Consider the following 19,508-nt stretch of genomic DNA (forward strand, 5'->3'; position numbering starts at 1 on the left):
GATTACATCTGCATTTTTGCTAGATGGTCCAAAAAGTTTCCAAAAACCCCTAGAGTTTTAAAACCCCACCTGAAAGTAACAAATGAACATTTTCATTCATTTTTGTCAACATTCCGATGATTTTACAGTGTGTAAACTAATGGCTCTCTTCATTCAAAGAAATTATACCCAACTGTTTACTCTTTCCCTCTCATCCTATTTTCCATTATTAAATTTCAACTCTGTAGAGTAAGCTTATCTTTCCATATCCTTCAGTTTTCTACATTTTCTACTTTGTGGCAACAGCTTAAACTTTAGCTTTTTACCTCATTGTCTTGGCATTTTTTTAATCAATCTTTTTTGTTTATTTAATCAATCTTTTACTTCTGTAACTGTTTATTCTTGTTTAATATTCTTGCTATTGCTTTTCAAACTTATTTAAAACTTGATGGGGGCTTTAGCATATTTCTGAATTTTGTGTTTTCTCTAAGAGCAAATGTTTATTCAACAAGAGCCTTCTGTTTCATAGTGTTTGATTTTCTTCAAATGCCTCTTAATGCTGACTTACTAATTGTGCTTATAGCGAAAATTAAAAAGATGCCCACAATTACATGTGCATGAGCCTGAATATGGATATGCAAAATAAAATGTCCACGCGGTTCTGGAATTTACTTTCCTCTGAAGAAAGGAAAGCTGGAGCAAAACATGAGCTGAGAATACTGACTGGCAAACCTCTCTCTCCTGGAATGAGGAGAGGGCTGATAAGCAAGCTGGAGATGGAGACTTTCCAAATTGCTTAAAATCCTTCAATCCTTTTACTCTCAGATGAAGTTATCCTGCACTATCCAACTCTTCCCTGCCATCCCAAAGTGGAATGACTCCACTCTTCCAAATACATCCCATTAATCAATGAACAGTGCTGAGCCCCTAGACTATCTCTTCAGGGCTCCAACAAGAAGGGTTCAAACCCTTTTGTAGCAGTCACTCTGAATGTGCCTTATCCCTCCCTGGACTTTTATTTCTAGTGACACTACTTACTAGGATTCCAGTTTTATCAAAGTTTCCAATCTCTTCCATTATTTTCATACATATTCCTTTTAATGTATTCACTATCACTGCACTTGGGATTGAAGAAATGGCTTAAAGGGCAGAAGTAGTATATAATGGGCCAGTACACAAACTCCTTGTAAGATTTATCCTCTTGAACTGCCTCTGACATAATCTGATTGGCCTGCTCTTTGATCACCTCCCCCTGAGTGGGGAGCAGCCTTACCAGGCCACAGAAGATGACAATGCAGCCATTCCTGGTGTGATCTGATAGACTAAGATCAGAAGGAAGGAGGAACTCCCCTATTAGTGGACTTGGGGAAGGGCATGCCTGAAGAGAGGGGAGGAAGGGTGGGACAGGGAGGGGAGGAGGCTTATGGGGGGATACAAAGTGAATAAAGTGTAATTAATAAAATAAAATTAAATTTAAAAAAAAGAATAAAGCTACAAAAAAAATTATCCTCTTAATGGGCAAGCCTGCTGTCACAAGGCATCTTCTTAGTATTATACTCTATGTTTCATATGCAGATGTACCTAATCACACCTCAAATCACTTTCTTTATCAGTCTATCATTATTTACTGGTCATGTTTGTTTTCTTGCCTATAGGTAGGAAACCTCAATTATATTCACAAGATAATTTCTGAAAAAAATTAACATTTTTGCATTTTATCAACAGCATAAGAAAAATTAATTTACCAAGGAATTAAAATATTTTAGTTAGCATTTCCAAATGCCTCTGTCATGAAAAAACATTCTCAACTTTCTCTACTCTGCTTCCATAATAGAATAAAAACAATTAAAAGCATCTAAATGTTAAATCTTGAAGAGTTGGTTAGTTGTTCACTCTATGATATTTTATCGTTTGATATTTTAAACTCACTGAAAGACAATCACAACTTATATAACACCAATAATCATATATTCTTTCTATTCAAAAACCACAACAATCATATAAAAACAGAACAACTGTTTTTTAATCATATTATGTGCCTATGCAAAGCGAAAGACAAGGGATTTGAAGAGTTAAACAGATGTGTCTCAAATACATAAATTTTGTTCAATTCCTTAGGTGCTACAAAAATCACATTAATTTTAAAATGTGGGTCTAAAGATTTTTTTTTCTGCCTTCATGGTGTATACTTTCCTCATACATAATAGTGCCATCCAAGTGGTGGAAATTCTACAGACTTGATCATGACCACCATACAACAATAAAAGCAAGCAGTCACCAAAACAGCCCTAAGTGCTGACAGGACTTGTCTGTATTTAAGTTTCTTTGCATGGGCACTATCATGATACACTTCACACAACTTAGAAAATAAGTAAAATGGTATGAACGAGTTCATCATACAGCCAGGAAGAGACTGGGAGTTAGAAATTGTTCACAGAAACGAAACACTCAAGGAGCACTGCCAAGTCCTGACACACCTCAGAGCTCCCAGGGCAGCGAAGCAGATGCAAATAATGAGGTTATATGGAAACTAAGAGGTATGAAAGAGATAACAGAATTTTGGTCTCTGTGTCCACAGTAACTTGCCTTCCCCTTGTCCTCTTGGCCTATACCAGGTTGCTACTACATTTTCAAATCTAAGAAGCACCTTTATTATATTACTATTCCTATTAATCATACACCAAGAAAAATAATTACAAACCTAAAACAAGACTTGGCTTATGCTGCCAATGATTTTTTTTTTTTTAGCAAACATGTATTTCTTTCCTTTTGGCTTTCTTTTTTCTGTACTTTTTAAATAAACAGTCCCACATAAATACATGATCAAATTTTATGAAAAGGAATGCTTTTCTGCTTCTTGTAACTTTCTAGCAAATAATGAGCATTACAGAGAAAAACTGCTTTCATCAAATGACATTTCAAATTGAGTAGAGGTTTTTTGTTTGTTTTTTTGTTTTGTTTTGTTCAGCTTCTACTTTGTTAATCACTTTGGAGACTAAAACATGGCCTGCCTTTGAGATATATTCTTTTTGTTCTTTTTTTTTTTTTTTAACTCACGTTACATCCCTATTACAACCCCCTTCATCATTTCCTCCCAGCCCTACATTCCACCCTCTTCCCCCTTTCTGCCCTCCCCTTCTAAGAAACAAGGAGCCCGACCCTTAACACACCCTGGTATATCAAGTCCCATCAGGACTAAGCAAATCCTCTTCCACTGAAACCTAAAAACGAAGCCCAGCTAGGGGGAAATGATCCAAAAGCAGGCAACAGAGTCCATGTCAGAGACAGCCCCTGCTCTAATTGCTAGGGGACCCTCATGAAGACCAAACTGCCCATTAGCTACATATGTGTAGGGAACATTGGTCCAGTCAACGCTTACTCTTTGGTTGGTGGCTCAGTCTCTGTGAGCCCCCATGGGCCTAGGTTAGTTGACTCTGTTGGTCTTCTGGAGTTCTTGTCCCCTCCAGATCCCTCTATCCCTCCCCCCACTCTTCTACAAGACTTCCTGAGCTCTGCCTAATATTTGACTGTGGGTTTCAACATGTTTCTATCTACTGCTGGGTGGGGCTGCTCAGAGGGCAGTTATGTTAGGATCTTGTCAGCAAGCACAGCAGAGTATAATTAATAGTGTCAATGCAGCCAGTCCTGATGAGACCTGATAGGCTAGGATCAGATGGAAGGGGAGGAGGACCTCTCCTCTCAGTGGACTAAGGGAGGGCCATGAGAGGAGAAGGGGGGGGTTGGGAGAGGACAAGGGAGGGAGCTACAGCTAGGATACAAAATGAATAAATTATAATAAATAAATATATTGAAAAATAAACTTAAAAAGAGAAGAAAAAATTAATAGTTTCAGGGGTTGGCTCTCTCCCAAGGGGTAGGTCTGAAATTGGGCCAGTCACTGTTTGGCTCTTCCCTCAATCCCTGCTCCACCTTTATCCTTGCATACCTTTTGGCAGGATAAAGTTTTGGTGGAAGGTTTATGAGTGGGCTGGTGTCCCACGCTCTCCACTTGAAGTCCTGCCTGGTGTAGGAGGTGGTCACTTCAGCCTCCATACCCCTACTGCTAGGAGTCTCAGCTGGAGTCAAGCCCACACCCTCCCAAGAACCTACCCAACACTGGTCTCCAGCTTGTCCCCTCCCACCACGGGCTGCCTTTCTCTCTCCTAGCCCTCTCACCTCCCTCCTTTGCTCTCCCCGAACTGATCCGCTCTCTTTCCCCTTCACATCCCCTCTCCCACCAGTTCTCTCTCTTCATCCATTTCCAATGTCCATTTTATTTCCCCTGAAAGAGATTTAAGCACCTTCCCTTGGCACTCCTAATTATTTAGTTTATTTGGGTCTGTGGATTGTAGAATGGTTATCATGTACTTTATGGCTAATATACACTTATAGGTGAGCATATGCCATATGTGTTCTTTCTGGGTCTGGGCTACCTGATTCAGGATAATATCTTCTAGTTCCTTCCATTTGCCTTCAAATTTCTTGATGTCCTCCTTTTAATAGGTGACCCATTCTTTGCTTGAGGGACATCTAGGTTGTTTCTACTTTCTGGCTATTATTAATGAAGCTGAACATAGCTAAGCAAGTATCCTTGTGATATAATGGAGTGACTTTTGGGTATATGCCCAGGAGTGGTTTAGCCAGGTCTGGAGGAAGAACTATTCCCAATTTTCTGAGAAAGAGCAAGATAGATTTTCAAAGTGATTGGGCAAGTTTGCACTCCCACCAGCAATGGAGGTGTGTTTCCCTTGCTCCACATCCTCCCCACCGGTGATACACTGTCACTTGAGTTTTGGATGTTAGCCATTCTAACAGGTGTAAGAAGAAATTTCAGAGTCATTTTGATTTACATTTCAATGACTAAGGATATTGAGCATTTCTTTCCATGCTTCTCAGCCATTAGAGATTTTTCATTGAGAATTCTCTGATTAGCTTTGTACCTTATTTCTTGGATTATATGGTTTGTTGGTGTTTACTTTCTTTAGTTATGCATACATTCTTTATATATTTTAGATATCAGCCCTTTGTCAGATGTAGGATTGCGGAAGATTTTTTCCATATCTGCAGGCTACCATTTTGTCCTACTGACGGTCTCCTTTGCCTTGGAGAATCATTTCAGTTTCATGAGATCCCATGTATTAATTATTGCTCTTACAGCCTGAGCTATTGGAGTTCTTTTCCAGAAGCTGTCTCCTGTACCAATGAATTCAAAGTTAGTCCCCACTTGTTTTTATATTGGGTTTGGTGTATCCACTTTTATGTTGAGGTCTATGATCCACTTGGACTTTAGTTTTGTACAGGGTGATAAGTATGGGTCTATTTGCATACTCCTACCCGTAGACATCCACTTAGACCAGCACCATTCATTGAAGATGCATTTTTTTCCACAGTAAGGTTTTCACTTCTTTGTCAAAAAACAAGTGTCCATAGGTGGGTTTATTTCTGGGTCTTCCACTCTATTCCATTGATCAACCTGTCTGTGCTTATGGCAACACCCTGTCGTTTTTATTATTATTGCTTTGTACCACAACTTGAAATCAGGGATGGTGATACCTCCAAATTTCTTTCATTGTACAGGGTTGTTAGAGCTATTCTGGATTTTTTGGTTTTCTATATGAAGTTGAGAATTGTTCTTTCAAGGTTTGTAAAAAAATGTGTTGCTATTTTAATCAGAATTGCATTGAACCTGTAGATTGCTTTTTGTAAGATGGCCATTTTTACTATGTTAATCCTACAGACCCATGAGCATGGGAGATCTTTCCATCTTCTGATATTGTCTTCAATTCCTTTCTTCGGAGACTTGAAGTCTTTGTCATGCAAGTCTTTCACTTACTTGGTAAGACTTACACCAAAATATTTTATATGGTTTTTGGCAATTGTGAAGGGTATGGTTTCCCTAATTTCTTTCTTGGCCCATTTATCATTTGTATAAAGGAGGGCTACTGATTTTTTTGAGTTGATTTTTTTTTTATCCAGCCACTTTGCTGAAGCTGCTTACCAACTATAGGATTTCTCTGGTAGAATTTTGGAGGTCACTATGTATACTATCACATCATCTGTGAATAGAAATACCTTGATTTCTTCCTTTGCAATTAGTATCCACTTGATCTCCTATGGTTGTCTTACTGCACTAGCTAAAACATCAGTATGTAGAATAGATATGGAGAGAGTGGACATCCTTGTCTTGTCCCTAACTTTAGTGGAATTGCTTTCAGCTTCTCTCCATTTAATTTGATGTTGGCTTGCTGTACGTTGCCTTTATTATATTTAGGTATAGGTCTTGTATCCCTGATCTCTCCAATACTTTTATCATGAAGAGGTGTTGGATTTTGTCAAAGGCTTTTTCAGCATCCAATGAGATGATCATCTGTTTTTTGTTTTGTTTTGTTTTTTGTTTTTCCTATCTTTCAGTTTGTTTATATGGTGAATTGCATGCATGGATTTTTGTGTGTTGAACTATCCATTGAACCATCCCTGCATCCCAGGGATGAAGCCTACTTGATAATGGTGGATGATGTTTTTGATGTGTTGCTGGATTTAGTCTATATGTATTTCATTGAATATTTTTACAACAATGTAGTCTATATGTATTTCATTGAATATTTTTACAACAATGTTCATGAGGAATACTGGTCTGAAATTCTCTTTCTTTGTTGAATCTTTGTGTTGTTTAGGTATCAGGGTGACTATAGCTTCAGAGAATGAGTTTGGCAATGTTCCTTCTGTTTCTCTTTTGTGGAATAGTTTAAGAAGTGTTGGTATTGGCTCTTCTTTGAAAGTCAGGTAAAATTCTGGACTAAAAGGCCCTGGGCTCTTTTTGGTTGGAAGACTTCTAATGACTGCTTCTATTTCCTTAGGGGTTTAGGACTATTTAGATTACTAACCTGATCTTGATTTACCTTTGGTTAAGTGTAGTCTATCAAGAAAATTGTCTATTTCATTTAGGTTTTCTACTTTTGCAGAGGGCAGGCTTTTGAAGTAAGACCCAATGATTCTTTGGATTTCCTCAGTGTCTTGTTGTTATATCTCCCTTTTCATTTCTGATTTTGTTAACTTAGATATTATCTCTCTGCCTTTTAGTTAACTTGGCTAACAGTTTGTCTATCTTATTGATTTTCTCAAACAGCCAACTTTTACTTTTGTTGATTTTTTGTATTGTTCTCATTGTTTATAAGTTATTGATTATTGCCCTGAGTTTGATTATTCCCGCTGTCTACTCCTCTTTAGTGTTTGCTTCTTTTTGTCCTAGAGCTTTCCGCTGTGCTGTTAAGATGCCAGTATGAGAACTCTCCAATTGCTTTATGAAGGCACAACAAACACTACACAAAGATGTCATTTTTTACTGTTTATGAAGTATTAAATACTTAAAATATTAAATATTGTATTAAATTATAGCTATAACAAAATAGATAAATAGAAATAACGAGCACTAAGGCAAATTATCAAGAGCTACAAAATAAGATGTCTTCAGAAATTTACTAGCTGAATAAATATTAATTTAATAAGTTATTTTTCCTTTGATTTTAATCACATGACACAAATAATTTAATCCTTACCTTCTAGACTGCAGTGACACGAAATTACTTAATGCATAGAGGTAAACCATGTTTCTGTTCCATGGGACGCCCTAAGGCTGATATAGCAGTACAGAGAGACAGAGAGAGAGAGAGGCAGACACAGACAGACAGGCAAAAAGAACAAATCCACTCCCATGTGCCCAATCATTCAGTAAGGCCTTAACCTACTGCTGAAGGAAGGGCCCCAGTGACCTAAACTCTCTTAGGATACCCCATATCTTAATGGTGCTACAGGGGCAATTAACTCTCAATGTGAGATTTAGAAGGGCAAATATTCCCACCTAACATGCTCTTTAATCTGTCAATAGAAACTGTTTTCCCACTAGATTTTGTGGGCGTGTTTTGAGGGGAAGAGGATCTCGTTTGTTTGGCTTTGGGGTTTTCCGTCTTTCCTTTCTGACCTCATATATTATTTATGTTGTTTTTACCTATAGCCAATACATAATTCTTCTTTATGTTAGCTTCTTTTCTACTCATTTATTTCATATTAATGAGTTTCTTTACATTTGACCTTTTTTCATTTCATGTGCATTTTTACTAATTTTGCAATGCAAGCAGAAAGCAAAAATATACAAAAACTAGGTGTCATGACAATATATGACCAAGGAAAATTCCATTTTTGTTGTTGTTGGTGGTGGTGGTGGTACAGGTACAGCTGACCATGTAAGTAAACTGCCAAGTCAATCAGAATAGGTTTTCTAATAGCTTCAGATTTCAAACTCCACCCAAAAAGTCTCTAGAATGATGAAATTATCCAAGCAGCCACATAGGACAACAAGAAGAAAACAAAAATATCTCCCAAAGTTATAATCTTCCTAGAATATAAAGCAATGTTTGTTCACATTCCAAAACTCTTACTAGAAAACATAATCTAAAAATACCTACCATCATTCATAGCCAGAGAAATTTTCATGAGTACTTGCTCCCAAAATATAGACATAATTTATTAAATTATTACTAAGCTAAATAATTTGGGTCCAATCCCCAGCTCCCTACAAGGTAGAATGTGAGACCTGATTTTCAAAAGTTATCCTCTTACTATACATGTATACAACTGGAGAAGCAAATGCACGTTAGCACATGTCAACACAGGCACATATGTGGAAACACACAAAATAAATTTTTAAAATATTATTTGAGAATACAATGAAAACAGTATGAGTTAGAGAAGTGAAGGGAAATTTATTTGATTTTAATAGCAGCTGATACAAGACTGAAACAAAAAAATTTGGAGTAATAGATTTCAAAATCAAAAGATAAATAAACAGCGTATGAAATTAATAGACCTTGAATATTAACAGAATGGGGGGGGGGGGGTTGAACAAATGAGAAGAAAGATTAGAAAAAGTAGTGGTCTGATAAAGGACACTGGGAGCCACAGAAAGGGTTTTGGGTTTGGCAGCAGGTAGAGGCATTCTGAATTTCAAGTACAGTTAACATGTTCTGACTCCTTTCTAAACATACAGGTGCTGTGTAGATAACAGAATTCCGGGACTACCAGAGTGTCATGCTATTGGGTGACCAGGAGACAAGTGAGTGTGTCAAGGTGTCACACTATTGGATACTCAGGGAGTTCTTGCAGTATGGTCTTCATAGCTGTGCTGGAAGAAAGACGATAAAGCCCAAAACAGATCTAAACAGAGTATAACTTCCTGATGGATGGATAAAGGCAAGCAAACTTTTAAAATGATGAGTTTCTGATGTAAACCACTGGATGGATGTTTGATGCATATGACACAATAGGGAAGGCTTGGGGAAACAATTTGAGATGTTTGTCATTCTTTTTTTAATTTAATGTTCTCATTTCTTTGGGGCCCATTTATCAAATTTCTTCAACTACTTCACAATCTCCCGTGTATCTTTTTTATCCTCATGTGTCCAGCATACCTAATAATAAAAACTTGTTAATTAAATTGAAGTGTCCTTATAACAAAACTTGAGTCAACATTTGTAAACCTATGTTTAAAATACTAAATATAGGGCTGGAGAGATGGCTCAGAGATTAAGAGCACTGGCTGTTTTTCCAAAGGTCCTGAGTTCAATTCCCAGCTACCACATGATGGCTCATAACCATCTATAATGAAAGCTGATGCTCTCTTCTGACATATAGGTATACATGCAGTGCAGAATACTGTATAATAATATATAAATTAAAATATATACTAAATATAGATGATTTAGGCAAAGACGGTGCATGTTTAACATTGAAAAGTAAATGAGTCTATATATATTTATGTTTATAATTTTAAAATGCATACAACATTAAATCATTGGTGGCATAAATGAAATTATAAAGCAAAGTTTCCCTTTAGAAATCACTCTAAATTATCATATGCTAACCAGGTGTAAGAGAAGTCAAGTCTTACTCTAATTTTAGATTAATTATAAGAAAAAAATGTCAGATATTAAATATCCTTTTCTATGAGTCCTTTTGGAAACTTTTCTTCGTAACTTCATGCCTGAAGTATTTTTTTTCTCATAATTAAACCAAGAATGTAACAATAAGACTTGACATTTCTTAAACACCTGATGAATATGATATTTAAAAAAGTAGAAACCTTAGTCATTGGCAAAACCAATTAAGCATAGCTTGTGTGTTCTATTACAGTGTGGTAAAGCAGAATGTTAGCAGCTGGCACTCATGAAGATAAGTGCTTTTGGCATCAGAAACAGTTTCCATCATTTCACTGCTATTCTTCGGAGAAAAAGCCAGAGAAAATATTTTATTATTTTTTTATAATTAATAATGTGCCTTTTATTAATCTGACCTTTGACAAATAATTCATTCAGTTTGGAAATCTAAAAAATGTATTTTTATAGAATACATTTCCACTGTAAACTACATTAAATAAATGAGAATTAAATAAATATTAGTTCTATTGCTGGAAGTCTGTTTTTATTGCTATTATTAAAGCTACACAAACTTGTATTTTAGCACTGAAAGTTATTGAGACAAACATCATCAGTACTAAGATTAGCTACAAGGGAGCTCAGGGAGAGCATTTTTAGAATGCAATTGTCAGCAGAGACAACTCTGTGCTACAAAGAAAACACCAGCAGAGACATCCCCAGGCACAGAGTTCACATTTCTTTACCTATGGCCTGCAACAGCAGTTTAAACACAACTATCAACATTAAGACCCAATTGCATTGGACAAGCATTCTCATGACATGGTCAAGTCATCACACTAGTGCATTATATTTCTGTGGTTTTTGTGGACTAGCTAAAATAACTAATTTAGTTTGGTAATATCAATTTAGAGCATCTAACAAATGGCAAATTCTCAATATTTTTTTATCCTTCCTCTTTGCCCCAATCTTTAGCCAAAATTTGGTAATACTCAAGAAGTTTTAAAAGTTCAGTCTCGAGGCCAACAATAACATGTTTGTATGGCATAGGTGTTTTAAAGGCAGAAATCTTGAAAAGTTCACACTGCAAATCTTCATGTTCAGTTTAAACTGAGCCCCACTATCACCAGCTTTCAGTATTCATAATCTTTTTTAATTTTTTATTATTATTATTTATTACAGTTTACTCACTTTGTATCCCAGCTGCAGCCCCCTCCCTCATCTCCTCCTGGTCCAACCATTCCTCTCCCTTCCCCTCCTACGTCCACTAGTCCACTGATAGGAAAGAGTCTCCTCTCCTACTATCTGACCCTAACCTATTAGGTCTCATCTCTGTCTCAGGACTCGCTGGATCCTCTTTCTCTGCAGCCTAGTTAGGCCACCTTGCCAGGGAGGGGTGATCAAAGAGCCAGCCACTAAGTCCACGTCAGAGATAGCCCCTGCTCCCCTTACTAGGGAACTCATATGGAGACTGAGCTGCTTCTGAGCTACATCTGGTCAGGGAGTCTAGGTCCTCTCTATGCACAGTCCTTGGTTGATTCACCAGTCTCTGCAGGACCCCCCTGAGCCGAGAATTTTTGGCTCTGTTGGTCTCCTTGTGGAGCAGATATTAACCATATAATATAGAATAAACATACTAAAATCTATACTCCTAGAGAAGCTAAACAACAAGGAGGACTCTAGGGAAGAGGCTTAAAACCTCATTTAGAGGGGCAAACAAGTTAGATATCAGAAGTCGGAAAAGACAAGCAACAGGACAGGAGCCTTCCACAGGGGCCTCTGAAAGACTATCCATCAGGGAATTGAAGCAGATGCTGAGACTCATAGCCAAACTTTGGGCAGAACGCAGGGAATCTTATGGCAGAAAGGGGAGCTAGAAAGACCTGGAGGGGACAGTATTTATAATCTTTTAACTAAAATATTATACTAACATAGATCAAATATAGCAAGGTTTAAAATAAATCCCTCCTGTAAAGTATTCTTTTTGATGAACATTTCATCTAACAAATCCATTCGGCAACTTATAACACAAAGTACTCACCAGGCGCTTCTCCAGCGCCTCAGTACAGCAATGTCCAAGTCTCACATGGAGCTCCCAGGCCCAAATGGGAAGACATTAAAGAGGACAGCAAAACAAAATCAAATGTTGATAAAGTTCATAGGAAAAAAATCAAATGCATGGGCTAGGCTGTGTACATGCGGGGGACTGTTATTCCATGTGGAATAGACAGATATGCAAGACTTTACAACTGTGACATTTGAGCACAGTCTCAAGGAAGTGAAACAGCAGGACATAGAGATACTGGAGACTCCAAAGAACTGATACCAAGGTCCCACAGAGGAGGTGTGTTTGTCATGCTTCACCAGATGGAGCAGGATGGAGAAGCAGAAAAGAGAGGTAGAAGGGGTAATAAAAAAAGAAGGGCACAGACTTCCCATTTTCACAAGATCCTACCAAGTCTTAAGAAACACAACTTATGTAATTTGTTCAAAGTCACATTTTTTTCATAAAATCTGCAAATCACTAGCACATTACATTCTTATTCTTATATGAGACAGTCTTATCTGTCACACTTCACTTTTTGTGAACAGCACAGACATTTTGGGACCTAGGTTACTGCTAGTTCTGTTCAGGATATATTTACATTGAGTTTATGAAAATGCATTCATTTATTTATTTTCCAGTTGCTTCTAGTTACAGACAGCTGATTACTAGTGGCCCATAAAAGCGTGCTTTCCATAAACATTCTACTATTCACTGTTCCAACTTACCATGTCATAAAACAAGACAGAAGGCTCGGAAGCCATACTAACATAGAGGAATGTCAAATCCAAAAGAGGTGCAGGCAATGGGAAAGAAATATGTGGGAGGCACAAAGCCGAAGACAGACAGAAGTTTTTCCCCACATCAGACATTTAAAGTGTTAAGGAGAGAACCAGGTATTGATCTAGACCTAGTATAGATACAAGTTCTTTCTTGTCAAGAAAATTAAGTGAATACAATCACAATTATTGTAAACTATCAACATCAAAATGTTATGAAGTTTATTTCTGATGGAAATTGGATAACCAGGTATGTTTTAGAATTGCTGTCTTTTTTTTTAAATTTTTCATCAATTACACTTTATTCATTCTGCATCCCCCCATAAGCCCCTCCCTCCTCCCCTCCCAGTCCCACCCTCCCTCCTCCCTCTGCTTGCATGCCATTCCCCAAGTCCACTAATAGGGGAGGTTTTCCTCTCCTTTCTGATCTTAGTCTGTCAGTTCACATCAAAAGTGGCTGCATTGTCCTCTACTATGGCCTGGTAAGGCTGCTCCCCCCCCAGAGGGAGGTGATCAAAGAGCAGGCCAATCAGATTATGTCAGAGGCAGTCCCTCTTCACATTACTATGTAACCCAATTAGACTCTGAACTGCCCTGGGCTACATCTGTGCAAGGGTTCTGGGTTATCTCCATGAATAGTCCTTGGCTGGAGTATGAGTCTCTGGGAAGTTCCCTGTGTTCAAATTTTCCTGTTCTGTTGCTCTCCTTGTGGAGACCCTGTCCTCTCCAGCTCTTACTATTTCCCAGTTCTTACCTAAAATTCCATTCACTCTGCCCAACAGTTGCCCATCAGGCTCAGCATCTGCTTTGATAGTCTGAAAGGCAGAGGCTTTCAGAGGCCCTCTGTGGTAGGTTCCTAGGTTGTTTCCTGTTTTCTTCTTCTTCTGATGTCCATTCTCTTTGCCTTTCCGGATGGGGATTGGACATTTTAGTTAGGGTCCTCTCTCTTGCTTAGTTTCTTTAGATGCACAGGTTTTAGTGGGTTTGTCCTATGTTGTATGTCTATATGAGTGAGTATATACCATGTGTGTCTTTTTGCTTCTGGGACAACTCACTCAGGATGATCCTTTCCAGATCCCACCATTTACCTGCGAATTTCATGATTTCCTTATTTTTCATTGCTGAGTAATATTCCATTGTGTAGTTGTACCACAATTTCTGCATCCATTCTTCAGTTGAGGGGCATCTGGGTTGTTTCCAGCTTCTGGCTATTACAAATAAAGCTGCTACAAACATGGTTGAGCAAATGTCCTTTTTGTGTACTTGAGCCTCTTTTGGATATATGCCCAGGAGTGGTATGGCTGGATCTTGAGGAAGCGCTATTCCTAGTTGTCTGAGAAAGCACCAGATTGATTTCCAGAGTGGTTGTACAAGTTTACATTCCCACCAGCAGTGGAGAAGGGTTCCCCTTTCTCCACAACCTCTCCAGCATGTGTTGTCACTTGAGTTTTTGATCTTGGCCATTCTCATGGGTGTAAGGTGAAATCTCAGGGTTGTTTTGATTTGCATTTCCCTAATGGCTAGTGAGGTTGAGCATTTCTTTAAGTGCTTCTCTGCCATTCGGTATTCCTCTACAGAGAATTCTCTGTTTAGCTCTGTTCCCCATTTTTTAAGTGGATTACTTGGTTTGCTGTTTTTCAGCTTCTTTAGTTCTTTATATATACTGGATATGAGTCCTCTGTCAGATAAAGGGTTGGTGAAGATTCTTTCCCAATCTGTAGGTGGTCGCTTTGTTTTGATGACGGTGTCCTTTGCTTTGCAGAAGCTTTTCAGTTTCATGAGGTCCCATTTATTGACTGTTGCTCTTAGAGCCTGTGCTGTTGGTGTTCTGTTCAGGAAGTTTTCCCCTGTACCAATGAGTTCTAGGGTATTTCCCACTTTTTTTTCAAGCCGATTTAATGTGTCCGGTTTTATGTTGAGGTCTTTGATCCACTTGGACTTCAGTTTTGTGCAGGGTGATAAGTATGGATCTATTTGCATTTTTCTACAAAGATCTCCCATGCTCATGGCTTGGCAAGATTAACATAGTAAAAATGGCCATCTTACCAAAAGCAATCTACAGATTCAATGCAATGCCCATCAAATTACCAACACAATTCTTTACAGACCTGGAAAGAAAAATTCTCAACTTCATATGGAATAACAAGAAGCCCACAATTGCTAAAACAATCCTCTACAATAAAAGATCTTCCGGAGGTATCTCCATCCCTGATCTTAAGTTGTACTATAGAGCAACAGTTTTAAAAACTGCATGGTACTGGCATAGAAACAGAATGGTGGATCAATGGAACCGAACAGAGGACCCAGAAACAAACCCACACACTTATGGACACCTGATCTTTGACAAAGACGCCAAAACCATACAATGGAAAAAAGATAGCATCTTCAACAAATGGTGCTGGTCTAACAGAATTGCTGTCTTTTAAAACTAATACTGTCTATATTTTGAAAGAGAGTAAACCTGAATATTCAGCTACAATTTTAACTATTCCAACTACATATAATTTTTAAAATATATTTGATTAATAACTCAAAAGAAAAGAGTAAATTATGTTATTTATTCTAGTAAAAAAAATACATTATAAAAATCAACACATGAGGAACTGAAAAATGTATAAACAATGAATAACGGAAAAGTAATATAGCTGGGTGTAGTTCCTGTCAAGAACCACAGCATCTGGATGCGTAAAGCAGAAGAGTAAAATTCAGGGCCAGCTTGAAATACACAGTAACCTTCAGGCCAGCTTGGACTACACAGCAAGCACCTACTGGAGGTAGGAGAAGAAGTAAGAAATACACTGATATGTTAGATAATTATTTTACTAGAGCATGTTTTTCAGATTTTATGTTTGATGTGTATCATCTTTTTAAAATTAAAAAATATATATATATCATTCAAAGGAATGCTAAATGGTTTAAGCAGAACATTAAAGATAACGGTCCCCAATATGTACACACAGGTAAATAGGTTAAGTTTGAGACAAATATATGAAATACAATCAGGATTCAGCAGAGATGAAAAAGTAGAAAAACACCAAAGAATAAATATTTTTTTTTAAAAAATGAAGAAAAAATGGCTTAAATAAGAAGCCCAAGGAAAAGCAGTGTATCACTGAAAAAGCAAACTAAGTCCTGATTTTAAAAACAAACACCTACATCCTTGCCAGGATAATTCTTCAAAAGAAAATATTAAAACTAAGGATAAACAGAGATTACCAAAATTTTTTTAGAAATGTAAAGCCAGATTGACAACAGATTCCAAAAGGTATCTGCCCAGAAGGAAAAAAAGGGGTGTGGGGTCTTGAGGGGGTTGTGAGATTATTACCTTAGGTCACTGCCAGTTTAAAAATTTATACCCAACAAGATTTTTGCTAATTCACCATATACTGATCAAATTCTACTCATCAGACTCTACCTACATGGTCATAATATAATGAGACATAAAGCAGGAAAAGCCCCTGATTGGACAGAGCTTACAGGCTAGAATAATTCTTTGTTCAAGAGAATAAATATAAAAATTAATCATGTAATAGCTCTCTGCTCTCTTGGTGTCCTGAAACTTCTTTTTCATTTCAATTAAAAGAGATCAGAACACCGAAGTTCCTACAGTAGATGTTTTTAAAGAAGTTAGCCAGCTGCAGAGCCTGGGATTTAACTGACGCATGACATCTCTGACATCACAAGAACTTGCAGGTCTTTCTGTACAGGAGCAGATGTGGGTAGAATGACACAAAAAGGATTAGAGGCCTGTCTCACACACTACAGTTGGGTGTCACTTTCATGGCTCCTATGGTACACATGGTTTACGTTTCAGTCTTTCATTATTATTTCAGTGGACTCCTTTGCTAGACCGTAGATTCCATAAGAAAGAGTAAGTCAGTGCAGTCAACTAAAACAGAGTAACAGCACACTGAACAGCTTCATCGCTGAAATGAACTGCTACATGCAATGCATACTTTTTGCTGTTAACTTGGATGGATCTGGAGTCATTTAGGGGATGTATCTCTGAGTCTGTACATGAAGATGTCTCCAGAGAAATTTAACCGAGCAGGGCAGATCCACTTCCTATGCTGGGGTCATAGACTGAATCCAAAAAGAACAGACAAGAAAGGAAAGGAAAATGCAAGCTGAGTACCAGCACTCTCCTCTCTTGCTTCCTGACAGCGGATAAGACATGACAGAGCAGTGCCCAGCATTTCTGCCACCATGCCCTCCCCTGCATAATGGACTCTGTCCCCTCAAACCAAGAGCCAAAAGAAGACCATTCCTGAGGTTGCTTTTGCCAGGTATTAGCAAGAATGGAAATTAACACACAAAACACATCTTGAAATGCACAGCCTTGTTATAGAACTCAAGAGTTTATCTCCAGGAAAAATTATCCATTCTCTGTGACTCTATCGAGTGGGGTCTATCAATTATTAAAAATGCTATTAAAAGGCAAGCTAGTGAACATGGTGGCAGCATCTGCATTATATGTGTGCTATTTATAATACCACACCACATGATCTCATTCTTGTAGACTTGGGAATTTTAGTAATTATGTTATCATACTCGCATTTTAAGATTAGTTTTAATTTTTTAATATTAAGGGTTTATCATGACAACTCAGCCTCAACTCATTTCCCCCATAAAACCAACAGCACAGAGTACAACATTAAACAGGTGAGAGAGCTAGACATGCAGGTACAAACACGTAACCCATCAAAGGTCTATAGTTAGAAAAGTATCCCAAAGGGCATTTGGCACTGAGCTGCTTCCCTTCTCAAATAAGTGAAAGGCACTAAGACAGAAACGACCCAGACGACAGCAAGTTCTCCCAGCCACTCAGTGCTAGCCTTTGAAACACACAGGACACAGTCTCCAAGTTCATTTGTTCCTTCTTCCACTGGGGGAGGGGGGAAGAGGAGAGATGTGGAAATGTTTTAAAATTTAAAATAAGAAAAAGAAAACTTTACTTACCAAGTTGGCCATGTAAATTGTGAGCAGCCCTCTCCTGTAAATAATTTTAAAAAAGAGTAAGCTTTGATCTGACTTTATAATCACTTTATCAGAATCAAAAATCTATCAAAACCCATCAGGAGTCTAAAACCACACTAACACTAATATATTAAAATATAAGCAGACTGTGCTGAGTTATCCTTTTAATGTGCTGAGCTGAACCTACACTGATTCTCTAGGTCATTCTAGTAATAGAATAAGTCATGAAAAAGTTCTACTTGTTTATCATTAAATATTTTAAACTAATATTGCTCTGTTATTAGAAGACCCCCTTTTTTGAGATGGAGTCCCACATTTTGTCCAGGCTGGTCTCAAGTGCCTAGATTCAAGCAACCCTGCAGAGCAACTAGTACTTCTAATACGTGTTGCCACTTCTAATACCCTGTTTGTGCTAGAGGAACCTTAATTCAATAAGAAGAAATTCAAGAAAATTTACCTTGCCAAAAGTCAACGCCAGAACAATTCTGACTAAATGCAATTTTTATCAAAACATCATTTTATCTTTTTATTTTGTACACAGCAACTGCTCAGTTTGTTCGTAGGGAAATACAATCCATTCAGAACTGATTATAAATCCTATTAATCACACTATTAAGTAAGTAGTTAGGTAAAAAGGAACTTTCTGTTTCTGAGAAACTAAATACAACTACAGAGAAAGAAATATTTTTATCAAACACATTTAATGAGACCTCAAGTAGAATCACAAAGATAATGATAGCTTTAAATAACTTATTAACTTTTGGCATGTTTGAGCAATAAAAGAAATAGATTCTGTTCTCTAACAAAGGGGCTCGTGCTTAAGAAAGATCAGGGGCAGAATGAAAATAATAAACAGAAATTTCAAAAACTCACTCAGATCTGAGTGGCAAACATTTTCAGGACCCAGACAGAAAGTACTTCATATAAAAAAAGTTGCTAGTACCTTCACATAAATATCATACCAGGTCTACATATCAATATTATGCAATTGTCGTGATGTCATGACCATATGCATTCTTGATCTTTCATTAACTAAAAGAGCTAAGACTTTTAATACTTCCAAAGCTACACAGAGACAGTATGACCCAACACTGCTGAAATAAATTTAGAAAAACAGTTCTAGTTAACTTTTATTCCCTTGTATTTTATCACTAAAATGAAGAAACAGAATTACGTATCTGCTAACATTTTTTAAACACAAAATTATCTAAAGAAAATAAATTTTCCATTCATATCTTCTTGATAATCACCAACTATCTAATTGGATTTAAGGCCAGCAGACAAATCTTGCCTGGTACTAAAAACCTAGCCAACTAGCCAGGGCTAGAGAGGTCATGGATCTTAGGAGAGCACCTATGACCACAACTTTACTAGCCAGCACAGTTCCTAACTGTATTCTGAATTCTCTCATGCCCACAGATTAGTGTGCCTCTCACCCCTCATCAAAGTAGCTCCTCTTTGCAATAGATGGAGACCATCACAGAAAACTGGTCAAAATGCAGAGAAAAATTGACTATGTGGGACCAAGCCCCAATGGCTACATTTACAACACAATTCTTGCCCTAAAGCTCAGAGAATATCGTGGAAGAAGGAGCAAAAAGACTGTAAAAGCCAGAGGGGAACAGGAGAGCTACCATAAATGACAGACATGTTCCACCCATACTATGCCCAAAAATATGGCAGGGTGAGTAAGACCCGAACAAGGCCAACACCAACAGACACGGTAAAGGGGAAGGGGGAACTCTCACAGAGCCTCACCCCTAGACAAATAACTACAGGCAACGAAGAACTGCTGACGGAGGG

The 19,508-nt window shown here is 37.7% G+C and overlaps 1 protein-coding gene across 3 annotated transcripts in view; it reads right to left on the bottom strand.

Moving 5' to 3' along the window:
- Tmem135 (transmembrane protein 135) overlaps window positions 1–19,508 on the bottom strand; it is a 268,940-nt gene that overhangs the window by 144,225 nt on the left and 105,207 nt on the right. For all 3 annotated transcript variants that reach the window (XM_060367497.1, XM_060367496.1, XM_060367495.1), the window contains one exon: window positions 17,688–17,721. In XM_060367497.1, coding sequence (XP_060223480.1) covers window positions 17,688–17,721 — 34 coding nt within the window. The remainder of the gene's footprint in view (window positions 1–17,687; window positions 17,722–19,508) is intronic.

This window comes from Meriones unguiculatus, chromosome 14, assembly GCF_030254825.1.
Source record: "Meriones unguiculatus strain TT.TT164.6M chromosome 14, Bangor_MerUng_6.1, whole genome shotgun sequence".
Lineage (NCBI taxonomy): Eukaryota > Metazoa > Chordata > Mammalia > Rodentia > Muridae > Meriones > Meriones unguiculatus.